This window comes from Nilaparvata lugens, chromosome 6 (genome assembly GCF_014356525.2).
Source record: "Nilaparvata lugens isolate BPH chromosome 6, ASM1435652v1, whole genome shotgun sequence".
NCBI lineage: Eukaryota > Metazoa > Arthropoda > Insecta > Hemiptera > Delphacidae > Nilaparvata > Nilaparvata lugens.
Window position 1 is genome coordinate 10,491,444 of NC_052509.1, and position 21,817 is coordinate 10,513,260.

The window sequence follows — 21,817 nt, forward strand, 5'->3', positions numbered from 1 at the left end:
TTGGGAGATGAGATATCGTGTACACAGACACACATACACTCATACACACACACACACACATACAGACCAATACCCAAAAACCACTTCTTTGGACTAAGGGGACCTTGAAACGTATAGAAATTCAGAATTTGGGATACCTTAATTTTTTCGGAAAGCATTACCCATTGGTAATAGGGCAAGGAAAGTAAAAAATGTGAAAGATTGAAAGCTCCTCACTTCAATCCAGCTATTTACCTGGTATTCTTCTGTTGGTTGATAGTATCTTTGGCCAGTTCATAGGCATCTGTTGACACATTGACAGCTTTCTCTGCCACCCAGTTGATATTGTCATACTCTTCCTTTTGTCTGAAATTTGAAATAAACTATTATTTTTTTCTAAAATATGAATTTAAGAATATTAATACGAATAATATACAATCAATAATTATAATCATGTTCATAATTTCAAAAGTTATTGATCATGGTAATTATTAAGAAGAGTTGATTAAGAAGAATTTATTAGAGTTTCAAAATATTTGAAGAAAACAAATTAATTCCCAATCTTTGAAATCCTTCAAATTTCGCTTTGAATTCTCTTTATAATTCTCTTCATGAATTGTCCGTCTAGATTACTACCAGATGCTTCCATTTTGCTTAGGCTACTCAAAAGATATTATTACAGTTGTGATCTAAACGAGCTGATTAAGAATAATCAGAGTTTCAACAAAATTTGAACAAAACAAATCAATTCCCAATAATTGAATTCCTTCAACTTAATCTTTGAATTCTCTTTCTGCGTAAAGATTGTCTGTCTAGATTACTACCAAATCTCCTTATTCAGGTCTTCTTTAAGTATTGATAAGACTCATTCCATTGAAAGAAATGCATTTATATTTTCATTTTTTACATCTATTATTCTTATTATTCAACAGCCTATAATATTCAATTTTGCTATCTAGATGCTGATTAAAGGCCCACTAGATTTTAGGTTACACTGATAATTTTATATAACTATTCAATTAAGACTATATAGGTGGAAATAAGTTCCAATAATGTGAAATAAGTTCAAATAATGGAAATAAGTTCAACTTATTGGAAATACGAGTTCGTAAGTTCCAATTATGTGTATCCTACAATTTTAGACTTTGTATCCTAGACTTACTGACGACACTCAAGGTGGTTTTTTGTTGGCAGTGCAGAAGGTTTCATTATTTGCAGTAGGCTACAGTCTGTGTGATGATTGCAGCATTGTTGATACAATTAGTATTATTTATATTCATGCTGTTTCCACTTATTACTTTTTGCAAATAAATTTATTTCAAATTTAAAATCTATTTCACACTGACAAAACTGATCAACCAAGTCAAACTTCAACATTAAGAGCAACTTCCACCAATATTAGACTATAATTCTTCAAAAGAGAAAAAAATGACTCAATCTATTTCAAGAGGAACAAATTTGTACCTTTTAATTGCAAGTGGCTACATTTCCAATTTAAATATTGGTATCATCGCACACTTATATATTATTCTACAGAGATACACACTTTTAATACAAGGATAACAATAAATTTATAGAATATCTGTTATACTTTTACAACAAAACGACTTGAGAGCTATACTGCAAGTAAATACTTTGACTAAAACTGCTTCAAGATTGGTTTACCGCCTACAGCGTGCCATCATTTAAGCCAAGTAAGTCTCAATCCTTAAGCAGTTTGAATCAAATATTAATTAAGAGAGTATTAATTAATTAAGTATAAATATATATTCAAAAACATTGTGAACTCACTGCTGTACAAGCCTCCTAGCTTCTCTGGCCATTTCTGACATCTGCTGACTCTGCTGGCCGAATTCTGTTGAACGGTCCATAGCTTTCTTCAAAGCAGCAGCTCCGTCTGTTTGCAGATAATCCAGGGCTCCCTGTTGGAAATTTGAAAATTATGAAATTAAAAGATTATTCTCGTCTGTTTTCTCTATCTATTCGACCACTTATGTTCATGATCAACAAAGTTGACCAGCTGTATTATTAGGTATGTACTGTAAAAAATAATTATGTACTGGTACTGTATTGGTCGTCTAGGAACGGAAATTGACTGTAGAAATAAAATATCTTTGGAAATTAAACGCAGGAAAATGCTTGGCAACCGTGCATACTTTGCAAATAGCAAACTGCTTAAGTCAAAACTCTTCACTAGGAACACAAAAATAAAGATTTACAGAACATTAATAAGACCAGTTGTAACATATGGATGTGAAGCATGAACGATCCTGCAAGAAGTCTGTAAAGCGTTACTGGTGTTTGAAAGAAAGCTGGTTAGGAGTATCTACGGTCCAGTACATGGAAATGGTGAATGGAGGATAAGAAAGAATGCCGAAATAGAAGCTATATTGCAAGGTAGAAATATACTCCGGTTCCTCAAGGCAAGAAGAATAGGGTGGCTTGGATATGTTGGAAGAATGGCCGATGAACGAATGTAAAAAGGAATGCTATACAAGAAACTGGAAGCTGTAAGAAAAAGAGGGAGGCCGAGGGTTCGATGGATGCAGGATGTGGAGAGAGACTTGAGAGCGATGGGAGTGAGAGGTTGGAGGCGAAAGGCAGGAGACACAGACGCTTGGAGGCAGATTTTGGTGGAGGCCAAAGCCCACATCGGGCTGTAGCGCCAGAATAAGTAAAAGTATTACATCACTATCCATAAATGGCTGTGTCTTGTCAGATATTTGAATGAATATGCATATCTCACATTTGACCAGCCTTTATTAGAAAAAGTTCGGAGAAATGTTTTGACCACAAATTCCAATTTTTCAATCCTAATTTATATTTGTTGGAAGTATACCAATCTTCAGAACTCCCTTCTAAAAATAGTCTTAAACATGTATTTTTTCTTCATCGTTGTGGATATTGTAACGGATACATTCTTTCTCAAAATCTTCCAGCCAGAATTTTGCATTTTGTCCAATTTTCCCCGAGAATTTTTCCAAAACAAATTTCCTATCAATATCAATTGAAAATTCACTCTTACCTTTTTTCGGCATGTTGAACAAAAAAAATCGATTATAATGATCTTACTTTGCACATATTACTTAAAATGAATAATTGACGAAAGATTTTCATTTACTTTAGAAAATCGATTTTAATGTCAATTATAATATAAATCTCAATAAATCTTAAACTGTACAAATATGAACATTCAATGATTCTCTTATCAGCTCTGCTGTTAGTTTGATAAACAACATTAGTAAATTATTAACAAGTCATATGGTTCATATGATTAGAAAGAAGAAGCGTGAATGTAGAGCAACCAGCTTCTTACATAAGTTCCAATAATGTGAAATAAGTTCAAATAGTGGAAATAAGTTCAACTTATTAGATATACGAGTTCGTAAGTTCCAATTATGTGTATCCTACAATTTTAGACTTCTTATCCTAGACTTACTGACGACACTCAAGGTGGTTTTTTGTTGGCAGTGCAGAAGGTTTCATCATTTGCAGTAGGTTACAGTCTGTGTGATGATTGCAGCATTGTTGATACAATTAGTATTATTTATATTCATGCTGTTTCCACTTATTACTTTTTGCAAATAAATTTATTTCAAATTTAAAATCTATTTCACACTGACAAAACTGATCAACCAAGTTAAACTTCAACATTAAGAGCAACTTTCACCAATATTAGACTATAATTCTTCAGAAGAGAAAAAAATGACTCAATCTATTTTAAAAGAAACAAATTTGTACCTTTAAATTGCAAGTGGTCACATTTCCAATTTGAATATTGGTATCATCACACTTATTATTGTACAGAGATACATACTTATAATACAGGGATAACAATAAATTTATAGAATATCTGTTATACATTTTTTTATTGTCAATACTATAGCTATCTAGTCTGGAGACTAATGAGCTAATTTTTTCTACCCTAACATACTACTTAAAAATGTTAACAGCGAATATCTCATTAGATATTCTTACTGATATTGATTGTTTAATTAATATGTACAGTTAAGACTGTACTATAGAAGCTAGATTCACTCAATCACTGCTCTGCTCTTTCACTGGACAATTCACTGTTATACATTCATGACAAACTTGCAAGTAGGCCTGAATACTTCTTGATAAAAACTGTTCCAAGATTGGTTTACAGCCTACAGCGTGTCATCATTTAAACCAAGTGAGACCCCATCCTGAAGCAGTGTGGATCAGATATTAATTGAGAAAGTATAACTAAGTATAAATGCAGATTCAAAAACATTGTGAACTCACTGCTGTACAAGCCTCCTAGCTTCTCTGGCCATTTCTGACATCTGCTGACTCTGCTGGCCGAATTCTGTTGAACGGTCCATAGCTTTCTTCAAAGCAGCAGCTCCGTCTGTTTGCAGATAATCCAGGGCTCCCTGTTGGAAATTTGAAAATTATGAAATTAAAAGATTATTCTCGTCTGTTTTCTCTATCTATTCGACCACTTATGTTCATGATCAACAAAGTTGACCAGCTGTATTATTAGGTATGTACTGTAAAAAATAATTATGTACTGGTACTGTATTGGTCATCTAGGAACGGAAATTGACTGTAGAAATAAAATATCTTTGGAAATTAAACGCAGGACAATGCTTGGCAACCGTGCGTACTTTGCAAATAGCAAACTGCTTAAGTCAAAACTCCTCACTAGAAACACAAAAATAAAGATTTACAGAACGCTCATAAGACCAGTTGTAACATATGGATGTGAAGCATGAACGATCCTGCAAGACTGTAAAGCGTTACTGGTGTTTGAAAGAAAGCTGGTTAGGAGTATCTACGGTCCAGTACATGAAAATGGTGCATGGAGAATAAGAAAGAATGCCGAAATAGAAGCTATCTTGCAAGGTAGAAATATTCTCCGGTTCCTCAAGGCAAGAAGAATAGGGTGGCTTGGATATGTTGGAAGAATGGCCGATGAACGAATGTAAAAAGGAATGCTATACAAGAAACTGGAAGCTGTAAGAAAAAGAGGGAGGCCGAGGGTTCGATGGATGCAGGATGTGGAGAGAGACTTGAGAGCGATGGGAGTGAGAGGTTGGAGGCGAAAGGCAGGAGACACAGACGCTTGGAGGCAGATTTTGGAGGAGGCCAAAGCCCACATCGGGCTGTAGCGCCAGGATAAGTAAAAGTATTGGTCATCACTATCCATAAATGGCTGTGTCTTGTCAGATATTTGAAATAATCACAACAAGATTGCATACATTGATAGTTTAACAACAAACAAAAATGGTTTTTACAAGAAAATTGAGATATTCACAATAAAAACCAGAACTAGACAGTGAATAAAAATCAGTTCATATAGTGGGAAGCACTGTACTGAGATTCAGATTATAGTCAGCAGCTGATCAACATTGATTTGATATCCTTGTCTGTCATTGGACACAGCAGAAAGCTCTATCCTTTCCAACCTCGCACCGTTCCCAGATTGTTTGTAGTCTATATTATATTAAAGTCTGTATTATTCTATATGGAAATATGATACATCACCAAAATATTTCATCTCACTCATGGAAATTCATTCAATTAAATCGTGAATAAATATAATTGAGATCCTCCCATTATCTTTATTCTCTAACGATTCTATTTTGTTTTGTAGTTTTCTTCTACATTACGGTTATCTAGATTTCAAAATAAAAAAAAAAAACAAGTCAAAGTCCTTCTTTCCTATAATTAATATAAGGATTTTCCTATAATTAGGAAAGGATTCATATTATTGTATTCATATTATAACACAGAGAGTTGAATTTTCCTGTAATTGAAATTAAATTCATTAGGTAAGTTTTGCCAAATTCGCTCAAGTTTTTTTTCATTATCAATTCATTGCATGGGATTTTTGTTTATTTTTCAAGTGTAAATATAAAATATTCTTGTGTTTTCATTTTTTTTATTTACAATGCAAATGACACTAATGTAATAACATTGAAAGATAAAATAATAAGATAGTCCTTGTGCTATTTTTCTTCCAAATTTATAGGTGAAAAAGTCCGAAATAAGGTTAGAATTTTACGTGTACAATTTTGACGAAATTTCAGTCCAAAACAAAAATGAAAACTATAAATTTTGAATTTAGATGGCTTGAATTAATAAATTAATTAGAAATATTACACTCAATTACCACTTGTAACGATTTTGCACCTGGAACCTAAATGAATATTATTGGATGAGAAAAATGAAGAATTCAGTAAGGTTTGCCAAATTCACTCAAGTTTTTCTTTCATTATCCATTCATTGAATGGAATTTGTTTATTTTTAAAGTGTAAATATACAATATTCTTGTGTTTTCATTTGGCACCTAAAACCTTGATGATTTTAATTTTATGAGAAAAATGAAGAATCGATTTGGTGAACAAAAAGTGTATGTTTACCTGTAGCGCCTCGCGCGCACGTTCGATTATAATCTCAGCCTCGGTGGCATCGCGCTCCGCCTCCCCAGTCTGCTGCCTGGCTTCCTCCGTCCAGTTGTGGATTTGTCGCATCAGCACTTGGACGTCGTCCAAGCGAGCGTGCAGCTCGTTCAACTGGTCTAGCAGTGTTTTGTCACCTCCTGGAAATAATGTATAAATTAATAATTCATTCATGCATAAGATAAACTAATTCAAACGAAATTAAATGAATAACATTTATTCCTCCTAAAATTACAAAACATATTAGTAGAAATTAAATAGTATCTTGGAGATTCTACTAATCACGTTTCGAGTAGTGTGATCGGAAGAACGAAAAATATACCGTAATTGAAATAAATTGATAAAAACAGGCAAGAAGTTGTCAGTCACTGTTTAATTTATTTATTTGTTAATACAATTACAAATCAAATGAATATGATTGGGAAAAAACAACAGGCATAGCCCAAAACTATTCTGTTTTCAAATTTTGATAAAGAATAATATGTCCGTGAAAGTAGGTTATGTTCTTACTGTGAGTAGTTTAAGTTCAATTTCTGTCCAAAAATATGTATGAGCTAGAAATTTTGAATTTAGAATGATTAATACACCAAATTATAGTTAAATATTGCACTTAATATCACCGCACTTTGAATAAATTGGGCAGATAATAACACGAAGGTTATAGTGAAGAAGGTTGAGAAATGGAAGAACATAAGAAGAAGAGTATAAAGTTGAGGAAAAAGAGGAAAAGCACGAAGTTGATAAATGAGGACAAGAAGAAGAAGAAGTAGAGGAACAATAAGAAGAAGCTGGTGAAGAAGAAGATCAACAAGGAGAACAAAAATAACAACAAGTACAAGAGAACAACGGTGCTAAAGGAGAAGAAGGAGAATAATGAGAGGAAGGATAAGAAAAAGAAGAAGAGAGAAGAATAAAATCTAAAAAAATGTCTATAAATGAATGAATGTTACCAGCATTGGCAGCCTTAGCCTCGTTCCACAGCCTATCGACCCGTGCCATGACCTCATGCAGTTTGGCCTCAAAGTCGGCATCATTGATGACAGTGGGGTTGGCAGCTATGTCAGCGAGGATGCCGTCGAGCCGGCGCAAATTGGAGCGGTGCGAGGTGGCCGCATCCTGCACCAGGTTGTAGCAGGCGGGGCAGTCAACACAGCCAAGCTGCCGGTTGAACTTGTTCTCCTTGCAGCGGTCGCACCGACGGTCTTCCACGTTCTCCAGGCACTACAATACAAAATATCGATGATTTTTTTGTAAATTTATTGTGATAGAACAATCACAAATGTAAAAAGAATTATTATTGAACGAAAATCCAAATTAAATGCTGTAATTCACCCCGAAGACTTCTGCTACTGCAAATTTTGACAACAGGGTAAACAGCTAGATGGAAATTCGATGAGCGCTACTATTCAAAAATTATTTGTCAGCCCGGGAACCGAACCCAGTACCTCCTAATTGCCGGTCAGGAATGCTTACCCTTACACAAAACTGACAATATCTGGATCGCAGCGCTCAATTTATAAGAAGCCATAGCGGCCAGTCAGTCTACAGATGGAAATTACTGAGAATGCTTGCAATGTCTGCTTGTTTGTATTTTAATAAAATTATAGTATTCGGAAGCATTCAATTGAGAAAGAATTGGGCTATTGTAGTTTTTTGTGATTTCAGGTCTTGTCTTTCAGGTTTTTTTGAACTGAAATGACGAACTTTGTTTCTCATAAAGTGAGAATTAATCATATTGCAATTGAATTTACTAACTTGCTGCTTATTTGTTGAAATTAATTAAATTTTCGTGCTTTTTCCAAGTATCAGCTTCAATATATAATGTCGAAAAATCTACTCTATTTTAAATTGTATTAGATGAGGCTGTGGTTTATAACTGCATGAGGTCCACTGTTTACAGAACTACTAGTATTTACTGTCACTGATTTGTGAAAATCCAGATTTTTCTAGCCAAATAACAATATCTAATCTAATGTGTATAGTTTTACTTTCAAATTTCTCAAGGCAAAAAATATTAGATATTTATTCATACACTGTGGAATTATTAAATAGAAGAGGATATGCTGTGGTGTGCCATAATAATTGATGAATTTGCAATGTGCCATTTTTTAGTGTACAAGTAGCATCGTTACCTGATGGTGCTATTGATCCTGGATCATTTATTTAATATGTTTGTTATACCTATGCCCGGTTGCAGAGTCGCTACATAAAGTCACCCATAGTTAACGGAGCCATTAGTTAACAACTCGCCCCTAGTCTTTATTGTGTTGATGATCCAGGATCAATAGCACCATCAGGTAACGATGCTACTTGTACACTAAAAATGGCACATTGCAAATCCAGTGAGAAGTGATCTACTAACCGGGCACTGTCCGTTAGGGTCGCATTGCAGAGCTTTGGATCCGATCGGGTCACAGTCGCAAGGCTTGCATCCTTCACTGGAAAACCCATAGTAGTAAGCCTGACACACGTCACAGTGCGCCCCCGTGATACCCGGCTTACAGTAGCACTGACCTGTTTCCGTGTTGCATGTGTGGTTTACCTGGAACAATTACAAGAAACTTGTTGAGAAATAAATGAACATGAAAAACAGAAGAAACATTTACAAGGAACATGTTGAAGAACTGAACTTGTGGAAGGGCAGTCAAATGTCATTTCAACTTAGCATGAAAAGTTGAGAAATTATAATGAACATGTAGAACAGAAGTAACACTTACAGAGAACATGTTGAGGAATTTAATTTGTAAAAGGGCAGTTAAATGTCATTTCAACTTAGCATGAAAAGTTGAGAAATTATAATGAAAATGTAAAACAGAATTAACATTCACCAGAAACATGTTGAAGAACTGAACTTGTGGAAGGGCAGTCAAATGTCATTTCAACTTAGCATGAAAAGTTGAGAAATTATAATGAACATGTAGAACAGAAGTAACATTTACAGAGAACATGTTGAAGAACTGAACTTGTGGAAGGGCAGTCAAATGTCATTTTAACTTAGCATAAGAAGTCAATTTTATTTTATTTTTTTAGCATAAAAAGTCAAATAAGGAGTCAATTTTTAACTTATGCTGGTCGTGCCACAGATAATATACAATGATTGTTCACACTGAAGATGGCACCATTAGTGTTGAAACATGTAGGCCTATGTAATGTTGTAATAAATCAGTCTAATATCTCTGACAACATCCTAGTGTTTCCGTTATGGATAGATATCACAACATCTCCCCAACAACAGTATTTAGCCTCAACTCTGATAGGCATACATACAATACAAGAGGGGCAAGTAATATAGGTGTCGAATGGTGCTCTTCCAGCGCATCATTGAGAAGCTTCAGGGCCCAATCTCTCAGATTTTATAATGCCCTTCCGTCATTGGTAAGAGACCTAGATGCCACCCAATATAAAGATAGAGTTAGAAAAGGCCTAATAAGAGGTGGACTTCACAAGGTACCTGAATTTTATAAAATTTCACAATCTATGTAAATCTGGTACTATTGTGTATGATCTAGGCTGTGTAAATTTAGTTTGTAATCTTGTTTAAGAAGTTAATTCTCGATGTAATTGTGTTTTAGCTGTGTAGACTTTTGTATTGTTGATTGTATACTTGTGACAATGACCAATGTTTATAGTAAATCAAATGGTAATAAATATATTTCTATTTCTATTTATATTTGAAGTAGCTTACAATGATTGGATTGCATTTTCATTTGTCAATTTGCAACATCTCTAGCTTGATATTAGAAAAATTTTGATTATTTGAAATCTTGTCGCTTGTTCTTCATCAATAATTCTAAAAGCTGAAATCTTTATTATACTATGATTTATAAATTAGCGATATAGGTGTGAATTATTCTACGTTGGACCACATTTTCAAAGTATATTTTGTGTCTCTACTTTTGTTATAAAGCCTTTTTGTTTCAATTTCCAGTTACAGTATTTTGAGGATTTTTTAAAGCAACTCTCACCAGCGGACAAAGAGTTATCTTTTTGCTGGTGGTGCCTAGAAATTTTATTATTTAGTTTTTCTTCTCTCATGTATATGCATGTATGTGTAATAATTGTATTATGAACATTTTATTTTTGCTTGTGTATGTATGTGTATGAGTAATTATTGTTTGTTCTATTTTTGGCAATAAATGATTTGTCTTTATTCTTATAAGTACCTATAGAATACTCAATTGTATTTGGAGCTCGCTCCTCACTCACAGGCATTTGCCCATGAGGAGCCTTCTTCACATGTATATAATTATATTGTATTTTGTAAAAGAAGAAGAAGAAATAAATCAGTTTCAATTATGATGAAGCACAGCCTCAAGTATTATTCAGTATTCAAGTATTATTCGTACCTTCATCGTACTTTGTCTACTTGATTTGCAATTTGATGGCTATTAAATCGAATTTGAATTATAGATAGAAGAAAGAAATGGAGAAGAGTAGAAAATAACTGGAAAGAATGAATCTAGGTTTATTCTACAATCAATATTATGTAATTAATAAAACGAGTGAGACTATCATGGAATTAAATAGAATGAAAGATGATTACCGATCTGTCACATGATAACTATTGATAATGGGTGCTGGTCTTTCAATGGATTTTCTCATGACTTGGCCTATACAAATTGTAATTTGTCTTTGGCAATAAATGGATTGTGATTTTTTTTTAGTCTTCAAGTGATGCTTTTTATGTTTGTGATACCTAACATTCCTAGCTCTGTTCAAGACTTCGTTCCCAAGTTAATATTGTGAGTGAATTTCACTCCTGATGAAAAACTTCATCAGCTTCAAACTACCGGTATATCAATTTAAACAATATGTTAGCTATTGCTTGTACGATATTGCTATTATATTAAGAAAAGTCACATCTCACAATATTGAGGATAACATATACCGACCTTTACTATGACATATACCGAAACAAAAATTTCTACAATAATCACTGATAATTGAGAAAATATTACTGATAATTTGAAACATTTTTTTTATTCACTCACCGAGCCGGTAGGATCACAGTTACACGCCGTACATCCCTGACCACTCTGTATATTGTAGTAGCCTGGTTCACACTGGTCACAATTGGTGCCAATTACGTGCGCTCTACACTGGCACTGTCCCGACAGCTGGTCGCAAACCACATCAGCTGATGAGCCGTCAGCTGATGCGGTGCCGGGGGCGTAACACTGACAAGGTTGGCAGTCGCCCTTGGGTAGGGCTAGGGCGTCACCGTAAAAACCTTGGGGGAGGAAAAAGGTTGATGAAATTACAAATTGTACAAAAAATATTCAAAAATAAAGGATTGTTGTTGGAAGATGGGTTTGGAAAACTGCACATTAAATCAGAGAAATAATCACTCAATAAAATGTATTTATAAAAATTGAATTGAAAATATTGTATTTTGCTTTCCTAATCATTCATGAAAAGTTAATTGTGATTGCGTATCAAAATGACATCATTATATGAATGTATTTTGGTTTTAAAGTATAGTTTGTTCAGCAAAAGGACATAGTCATTTGAAAGAATAATTTTGTGGTGGTTGATAAAATCATCAACTGCAAAGACTTGGAACTGATTCACATAGGCCTATAGGACAAAAGGGGTTTCAAGCAAGAAAAACACTCAGACGTCCATACAATGCTAACAATATGGATATTAAATAGTAGCCCATTGTAATCAATGAGAATGGTTCAAATATTGTATGGTTCAAAATTGCATTATCTAAATGATCCTTATCAGCACATTTATACAGAGTTGTGCAGAGGAAACGCATGTTTTTCGAACAGCCAGTACTCGTCAACGGGAGAGGGTATTGCCCTGGAACGAATGTTGGCAGACGACCCATACTATGCCATTTCAGTTGCTATGAGCGTTGGAACCTACAACATCGTTTAGAAACAATGAATCTGTGGTCACAGTGCAACGCTTTTTCGTCAATATTTTAGAGTTGAGTGTCGAGGAGCGGTGCAATGCCCGATCGAAATACTGTACTCCGATGGGTTGCAGCGTTTAGGAGTACTAGTTCTGTGATGAAAAAGAAACCACCTGGTCTTCCCCGTTCCCCGAAAAGTGTAGACCGAGTCAGAACGGCAGTTGTTATTAGTCCTAGACGATCGACTCGACGACACTGACTCGGTCTACATTTTCAGAGTACGAACTGAACAGGAGAGACCAGGTGGTTTCTTTTTCATCACAGAACTAGTACTCCTAAACGCTGCAACCCATCGGAGTACAGTATTTCGATCGGGCATTGCACCGCACCTCGACACTCAACACTAAAATATTGACGAAAAAGCGTTGCACTGTGACCACAGATTCATTGTTTCTAAACGATGTTGTAGGTTCCAACGCTCATAGCAACTGAAATGGCATAGTATGGGTCGTCTGCCAACATTCGTTCCAGGGCAATACCCTCTCCCGTTGACGAGTACTGGCTGTTCGAAAAACATGCGTTTCCTCTGCACAATTCTGTACAATACAATATTGCGGATTTTTCTCCAGAATGTAATCTACTAGTTCAATTAATGAAACATTCCATAACAAGAATGTAAATTATTAAAAAGCATAATATCTATTCAATTGAACTCTGATTATAAAAAAGTATATCTATTCAATTAATTTTAATCTTTAAATTTCAATATTTACTTGAATGAATTGAGCTTGACTTGACTTTGAGCTTGGCTGTCAAGAAAGACAGATTAAAAAAAATTCAAGTTGATTCGACCCAACTTTGTATGTACTGAAACCATCATATAATTGAGTCTTGAAACAAATAAACAAAGAATAGTCTCACGATAAATAAAAGCCTTAAATACAGCGGATGATGACACAAAACATTCATGTGAAAAAGCATTGCTCTCATACTAAAATTAGGGCCTCCAGTTTAGAAGTTCCTCTCCATCTATTGAAGATTGTATGATGCAATTGGAAAGGCGTAGAAATGTGATGGTCTATCCTGTACTTTACAATATGATAAGGCATGGTTGACTATTTTCTCAATCCAAGACCATTGTCTTGTATTAAGTCTTTTTGTTTTTAAGTATTAAGTCTTTTATTAAACCATCTTCATGGTTTCAGAAAGGTAACAGATAACAGGTAACAGTTAATAATTGTGACCAGTCTCTCCCAGGTAGGCTCAAGATACAATAATAAATGATAGATGAAAACTGAAAGGTAATGTGACCAGTATCTAAAGACATTATCTAAATATGTCTAAAGACATTGTCTTATATTAAGAAAATAAACATGTGTAGCACGGTATTTAGATGAAATATACCGTGATGTGTGGGCTATTCTATTATTGTACGGTAACTTATGCATTTGGAAATTGGAGATACTGGTCACATTACCTTTCAGTTTTCATATATCATCTATTATTGTCTCTTGAGCCTACCTGGGAGAGACTGGTCACAATTATTAACTGTCACCTGTTATCTGCTACCTTTCACCACAGAGGAAGAAAGAAGATGTTCTCTACTCCGTGATTTTATCTATCAACTATCACATCTTGTTACCTATAACATGTAATATTGTGTGGTTACCTGGTAAACACTGGTCGCAATTAGGTCCACCCGTGTTGTAGATACACTTGAGACACTGCCCCGTGGTTCGGTTGCAGTTTCCCACCGCATTTGGATCCACGTTGTCGTTGCAGTCACATGGTTCACATAACCTCACGGGCCCGTTGCGGCCCGTCGGGTCTCCGTAGTAACCGTCGCTGCAGAGGTCGCATCTAGAACCTGACAAAACACAACGGAAAAATTTATTAAATCAATATTACCGTAGAACTGTGATAAGATCTATAATAGTATTTGTATTTTTGGTCTCAAAATTTAATAGTTTCTTCAAAGTTTGGACTTTTCAATCGTTTGTGATTGGTTTAATTCATCTTGAAAGTATTTTTTAATACAATTTTTCTGTTGAATTTAGATATTGAATTGGACTTTCAGATGTCGCATCTAGAACCTGACAAAACACAACGAAAAATGTATTGATTCAATTAGGTACCGTAGAGCTGTGATAAGATCCAAATAGTATTTCTATTTTTGGTCTCAAAATTTCATAGTTTCTTCAAAGTTTGGACTTTTCAATTGTTTGTGATTGGTTTAATTCATCTTGAAAGTATTCTTTCTAATAAAAAAATGTTTTTTGTATTTGGATATTGAATTGCACTTGCAGTGGACGCATCTAGAACCTGACAGAACACAACGAAAAAATTAATCAATCACCGTAGAGCTGTGATAAGATCTATAATAGTATTTGCATTTTTGGTCTCAAAATTTCATAGTTTCTTCAATGTTTGTACTTTTTCAATTGTATGTGGTTGGTTTGATTCATCTTGAAAGTCTTTTTAAAAAAAATGTTTTTGTTTGTTTAGAATGTATTAAATTGGACTTTAATTGAAAAAAAAAATGAAAGTGACATATAACCCAGCTACATTTTGCGCTGTTGTATAAATAATAATTGGAACTGTTTTGGGATTAAGACCATGTTACTTTTCTAAAAGTTGTGTAATTCTGAATAATTCATTAAATAAATAAAGCCTATACAGTCAATTTTACTATTATTGAGTATCTTTGATTAAGCTTGTACAGTTAATATTGATGTTGTGGATTTTATTGATTAAGTGGTTATTTTGACAATATTTCTAGTCTCTTGAATTATTATTGACTTTTTGTGTGGTTGAGAAGTTGATATTGTGGTACCTTATTATTAATTTTTAATGAAAAAGACTAAGAAATTGTCAAAAAACCACAGATTTATCGATACTTAAAAAGACCGGTCTCGGTATTGATATTACACCATAGTCAATCTCTAATAAACTGTGAGTTTAACTGTAATTTCACAGTTTATCAGAGATTGACAATGGTGTAATAACCGAAACCGGCCTTTCTAAGTATCAATAAATCTGTGGTTTTTGACAATTTCTTATTCTTTCTCATTTAAAATTATTATTGAGTAGTTTACTTTAGTCTCACATCTACAAATATTGGAAATAATATTGCACTTCATGCTGATTTGTAGAAACTCATGAAAAATTAGAGGACTGAATTCAGATGAAATATTGAAAAATGTATTGAATCAATATTATAATTGAATGACAAAATCCAGATTCAGTGTCTACTTCAGTTCCACCAATACAACTACAAACGTAGAAGATTTTTGTACTTCATGCTGGTTTACTGAAATTGATGGACGATTAAATGACTGGTTTGAATTCTAATGATTATTGGAATAGCAGACACCTTTGATTTAAAATTCGTTGTAAAAACGACTCATGCAATATCTTCAGAGGCAGAAACTCGTTTCAATTTCCATTGATTTAGAATAAATGAGTACCGTATAGGCTAATAAATATAATGACAAATTGATGAGTGGTCCAACATCTCTGCATCTAAAATTATATGAGTTTAATTTCAATGATCATCGATATAGGGCTGACACTTTTGATTTAAAAATCGTTGTAAAAACGACTCATGCAATGTCTTCAGAGGCAGAAACACATTTCAATTTCCATTGAATCAGAATAAACGAATATAGGCTTAAAAATATATCAACAATCATAATAAATGATACTCACCACTGTAGCCCTTTGGACACTCTAAGCAGATGACGACATCGTCCTTGATCTGCATGCAGGCGCCCTGATTGGGGCAAGGACATACCTTGCAGTCGTAGGCAGTTCCCTGTAGGGCATTTCCATAGAAGCCCTTGGCACACTTCTCACAGTTATCACCAGCTGTGTTGTGCTGGCAGATGCACCGTCCTGTTCATAAAAGTTGATCAATTATTTAGTTAACATAATATAAACCACAAACAATTATATTTATTTGAATGATCTATTATTCGGGTAATTAACATAATATAAACCATGTCTTAAGAATAATGACTACAGAATAAACTAAATAATGGCTTATTTTTCAACGACATCAGAATTCGTTGAAAGATTTTATATAATCGTGAAAGCATATATTTTCATTACATGGTTGAAAAACCGTTGATAGTGCAGATATATACTGAGACTGTCTCAATTTCAACAGATTTAATAGTCTAATAAAGAATGCTCAGAGATAAAAATGTGAATTTCACTAGAGCTTTGTGATACTCATATGCCTGTGAGATAGTTATTTGTATATCTAGAGTGAAAAGTTCTGTTTTTCTCTCTTAGGGAAAGTTTAAAGCCCGAGGCGAAGCTGAGGGCAACAATTTTCCTGAGAGAGAAAAAACATTTTCACTCGTGATATACACAACATTTTTCCTCCACCTACATTTTTATAAAAACTGCAAATAAAGTAATTTTTAAACACGTACGTGACCAAACAATGTGTTACAACATAATCTAAAAAGTAAACAGCTGGGCTGGCATGTAATCACAGTTCTCCGCCGACTGCGCTATGCGCTACCTGTCGGCAAAAGTTGTAACAACAATGGCCGCCACAACTACAATAGGTACTATGATTAAGTTCCCGTTTCAAATTTGATTAGTCAATAAGGAATATTCGTTGGCTGGTATTTTGAAAAGCATGGAATATAAAAAAAATATTTATACATTTTTTTAGTATGGTGATATGAAGTTTGTAATAATTTTAGCATACAAACATATATATTTCATATGTTGATCAAATCTGGTTGAGGTATTGAATTTAGTTGGCTCAATTACTGACTACTCTATATGCTCCCTCATCTGAGCTTAGACCTTCTAACCTATTACAATGTAGGTTTTTAAATAGAGATGTTTCCCATGTTATTTAAATGGAGTCACTTTTCCTCCCTAGGGAGTTTTTCTGTTTTTTACTACCGAGAGCGAAGAAGTGACACTTTAGTATTATGTTTCAGGGAGTAAAGTAAGTACTTTAGACAGGAGGTGGAGGAAAATAATATTTTTAATAGTATAATATGCTCAATTTCTCAATATTCACATTGTGGAAGTTCACATTGTGATAAATACTGAGCAAGCAATGAAAGAATTTGGATGAAAATGTTTGACCAACCCGAGTCAGCATCACAGATGTCAGCATGGCTGTTACAGTCGCAGGGTACACAAGGTGAAAAGGGTCCGCCCTGAGGTGGGTCATGACGTGACCCAGGGGCGCATGACTCACAGAACTGGCCCACATAGTTGACGGGGCAGGCGCACATCTCGATCCAGGAGGCAGGTGCCCCAGCCGCGCCCCTACGCGCCGATTCTAGGCGCACTTCGTCCAAGAAACCAATGCCTGAAACCACCAAACAAATTTGAATTTAATAACATGAAAGTAAGTAGCTGATTTAAAGAAGGTATATAAGTAGGATATTAGCATAGACTGAATCATTGGACTAATTCAACAAGAGTAAGAGAACAGCTAATAGTAATGCGCTTGGAGCAAATAAATTAGAATAATTAGTTGATTTAACGAACTTATGTAAGTAGGATACTAGGATGAAATTAATAATTGAATTGATTTTGAAAGTGTAAGAACACAATACACATTTAATAGTAACGCTTCAATGCTTGGAGTATGAAAAGAATGAGAAAACTTTTGATGATATTAAATACCTACTAAAATAATATCCCTATTGGATACACAGTTGATAGTAATGCCTCAATGCTTGTTGTATATATAAAATATCTTCATTGAATGCATAATTAATAGTTATAATATTCAATTCTTGGAGTATGTAATGAATGAGAAAATTTTTGAAAAAAAATAATCGTTTTAAATTAATAATAGTTTTGTAAAAAATAATCCTACTTTTTGGATTCACAGTTAATACGGTAGTAATGCTTCAATGCTTGGAGTATGGAATTAATGAGAAAACAAAAAAATATAACTGAAAGTACTAGAATAATATGTCTATTGTAGTAAGAGGGTTAGTAAATCTATCTCACGATGCACGAAAATGGATAAGCTTACTTTGTGTTGTACTATACAATGGTTAATTATAATTATCTTGTTCTACTTGCATTACAGAACTTTTGTAAAAGCAAGACGAACAAAATACCTCTTGAAGAATCTAGAATGTCATAAGATATGGAGAAAATGATTTCAACTATGACAATTAAGTGGAAGTTAATCTGTTGAAAAATAGTGGTTCGTTTAAAAAAATAATGAGTTCCGCTTTTTTCTTGCTCTTTAGTGGGATATCTCTGTCTTATTCAGTGGTTAATTTTATTGTTTATTAGAATTTTTATAATATTGAATCATAAAATATCAAAATAGAAATCGATGAATAGTACATCTTGACAAAAGTTTATTTCCACATTTTTTTACAATATTGGAAATTCTCTCTAATTTTTCTTAATAACGGTAACAAGAACTTTTCAAGGGCACTGTTGCCTCAAAAAGTGAGAAATTGTCAAGTCCTTCGTTTTTCAACAACCTATCATAGTTTCAAATCTACATTTAAAATGAACTATTTTTCTTCGTTATTCTCTATTGACTGAATGAAGCTTGATTTTAAAGCTTTTGGCAGTTACGTTTTTCAACATATTTATTTATTTCATATTCAGAGCAAATACATGATATATTAATTTTGAAAAAGCGACAGTAATAGACAATTCACATTTCAACATGAAAAGTAATTATATACTTCAAGAATGTGTAACACATTTGCTATTAATAATATTTTTCAATGACACCAGCAGATGCAATAAGTGTTTATGATCATTGTGAAATATTCACGTTGAATTCCCAATTGAAGAAAAACTGTTGATGATTTTAACTAACCTGTTGGTGTGTAAGTTCCTCTGATTTTGATGGCAGTCAAATTGGCAAGAACACTCATGAAGTCCCTCTCTGATAAACGAGGTTGCCATCCATAATCCGGATCGTTATGTAGTCTGTATCTGAATGTATTCACCTGTGTAATGAACATTTTCATATCAAATATGATAACCAATTTGAAGATTTCAAAAGTTAGTTTTCATTCATTAAGCAAAATGGAAAGTTGAGTTGTGTATTCCTTGAAGGATATTTCTCATTGAAAATGCTGTAATTTCAAAATGTCTCTGACAATGAACATGTGAAATAAATATTTACATATCAAAAAATATAATAACCAATTCGAAGGTAGTTTTAAATGATATAATGTCCTTTCAAAATGTTTCTGACAATGAACATGTTAAATGGACATTTACATATAGAAAAATATCATAGCCAATTCGAATGTAGTTTTCAATCATAATGTCCTTTCAGAATGTTTCTGTTCTCAGATGTTGACTTTTCTAATATCATAAAGGATGTAATATAAACTTTCCTCATCCATGAAATGAGAAACATGAATTAGAAAACTGCTACAGCATTCTTAGCTTTAAGACTTTATCATTGAGAATATTTAATGCTTAATATTAAATATAAATACTTCATTTTTCAATATTATCATCAGAATTTCATATTTGTTTGCTTTTCAAACATGAATTTGTGTTTATAAATAAGTTTTCTTAATTTTAAGCTCTATAAAATAAAAACTCAGGAAGTGAAAGTGCAAATTTTTATGAGAAAATATGAAGAACCCATTATATAAACTAGAGTGTTAATAGGAAATGACATTGGGTAATCGGCAACACCCAAAGGACTCTCTGCCCAGAAAAACCATGTGATTAGAATGAATTGAGAAAGTTTTGGTAAAACCCTGGTGGAAAATGAATACTCAATAAAACAAAGGACAGTTTTTCGGATCAGCCAATACAGCTTCTTATTTTTGATTCCAATCTCTCCTCTCTTCTTCTTATAGAATCACATAAAGCTATCGCATAGATAAGTTCAGAATCAAGCAGCTCCTGCTACTCCCTTTGGATGGATGACCGCTTGTTCCAAATCCTCTGAATACGATTCATAAATTGTAAAATCGCTTCCTGGAGGTTCATAACCCACATAAAACCGAAGGTCCGTTCATGTCTCATTATCATCCGCCTCATAACCCACGCACAAGTCTAGAGCTCATTTAGGCATCACCCTCAGAAAAAAAGTGAAAAACAAAGTTATCAATATACCCTGTTGTCAATATTTGCAGTAGCAGAAGTCTTCGGGGTGATTTACAACGTTTAAATTGGTTTTTCGTTTAATAATAGTTATGAAAACAAAGTCTTTATAGATTCAAATTAAGTGATAAATGTAGTTGAGTATTTTGGTTCATCACATTATGAAATTGAGGAAGTATGAATTCTTGAAACTCTTCTCACCGTAGTTGACGGCAGCTGATTGCCCTGACCAAAGATTGGCTGAATGATGGACTTTCCGGCTCCTTCCAGTATAATATCGTTGACCGACGGATTCTGACCCACTCTGCCAACTCTCAGCTTGAACTCCAAGTCTTGGTTGTAACTGGCTCTCTGGTCACCCAGGAATCTGTCTGTAAATCGAAAAATCAAATTGAATAAATCAGAAAAAAATATTTAATTTTAATACATCCTCAACTAGTAGTTCTGTTACAAACCACAGTCTCCTCTAATACAATCAGAGTACATTCTGTCCTGTCCTGTCGTGTCGGCGAGATAGGACGGTATCGGTTTATAAACGACTAATGGCTGTTTGGATTGTTGAATCGACAATGCTAATAATTTGATATAAACAGCTATGTACTATCATCAAGAGCTTACCGAGTTGAAAACAGAGAAAAGTTGGAAGAAAATACTATGCTATTTCAAGTTATCCATTGCATGCTTCACTGCATGCAATTTGTAATCCACTCGACAGCTGATTATTTATGATGAATGATGAATGAAGGAGGCTCTTTTTCTTTTTATATAATCCTTGAAATGCAAAATTTCCAAAAACCTTGTATATACTAGTATATACCTTGTATAAGGATCGACTAGTACGTCGACGCGCAATTTAAAAAGGAGCATACCTGTCAAATTTCATGAAAATCTATCACCGTGCGCGTTTCGCCGTGAATGCGGAGCATATAAACATGAAGAAAAATGCAAAACCGTCGACTTGAATCTTAGACCTCATTTCGCTCGGTCAACTAGAATTCACTCCAATAACGGGGAGTGAACAGATAGGATACTGTACTTTATTGGCAAAATAACGTTTATTGGCAGGAAAAGTGAAGCAAGTTTCTAAACTAAGTCATAAGCATAGAAGTATAGAAGTACCCTATAGCCAGTTTACACACACCGAGATTCTTGGACGTACGATTTGTACCGTCCTTATAAATTCTATTATATTAAACAGCTGATGTCAAACAAATTATGTTTGTCAAGTTCCATTTAATCTGATAGAATTCATAAGGACGACAAAATATCAAACGTCCAGAAATCGATGTGTGTGTAACTAGCCATAGACAACTATTAAGTGCCGGTTGCACAAAAGCCAGTTAGATTTTAACCGTGATTAATTCCACGAGAACCAATCAGGGAAGCCGTTCTTTCAAAAACGCCTTCTCTGATTGATTCTCATGGAATTAATCACGCTTAAAATTCAACCGGATTT

At 34.0% G+C, this 21,817-nt stretch overlaps 1 protein-coding gene across 1 annotated transcript in view; it reads right to left on the reverse strand.

Annotated features, from left to right (window-relative positions):
• Window positions 1–21,817, reverse strand: part of LOC111057931 (laminin subunit gamma-1) — a gene marked incomplete in the record, with an annotated part of 302,675 nt that overhangs the window by 20,786 nt on the left and 260,072 nt on the right. The window contains 11 exon segments of the mRNA XM_039431348.1: window positions 235–345; window positions 4,249–4,379; window positions 6,372–6,550; window positions 7,361–7,631; window positions 8,773–8,952; window positions 11,402–11,640; window positions 13,943–14,140; window positions 15,982–16,167; window positions 17,393–17,617; window positions 19,109–19,241; window positions 20,563–20,732. Coding sequence (XP_039287282.1) covers window positions 235–345; window positions 4,249–4,379; window positions 6,372–6,550; window positions 7,361–7,631; window positions 8,773–8,952; window positions 11,402–11,640; window positions 13,943–14,140; window positions 15,982–16,167; window positions 17,393–17,617; window positions 19,109–19,241; window positions 20,563–20,732 — 2,023 coding nt within the window.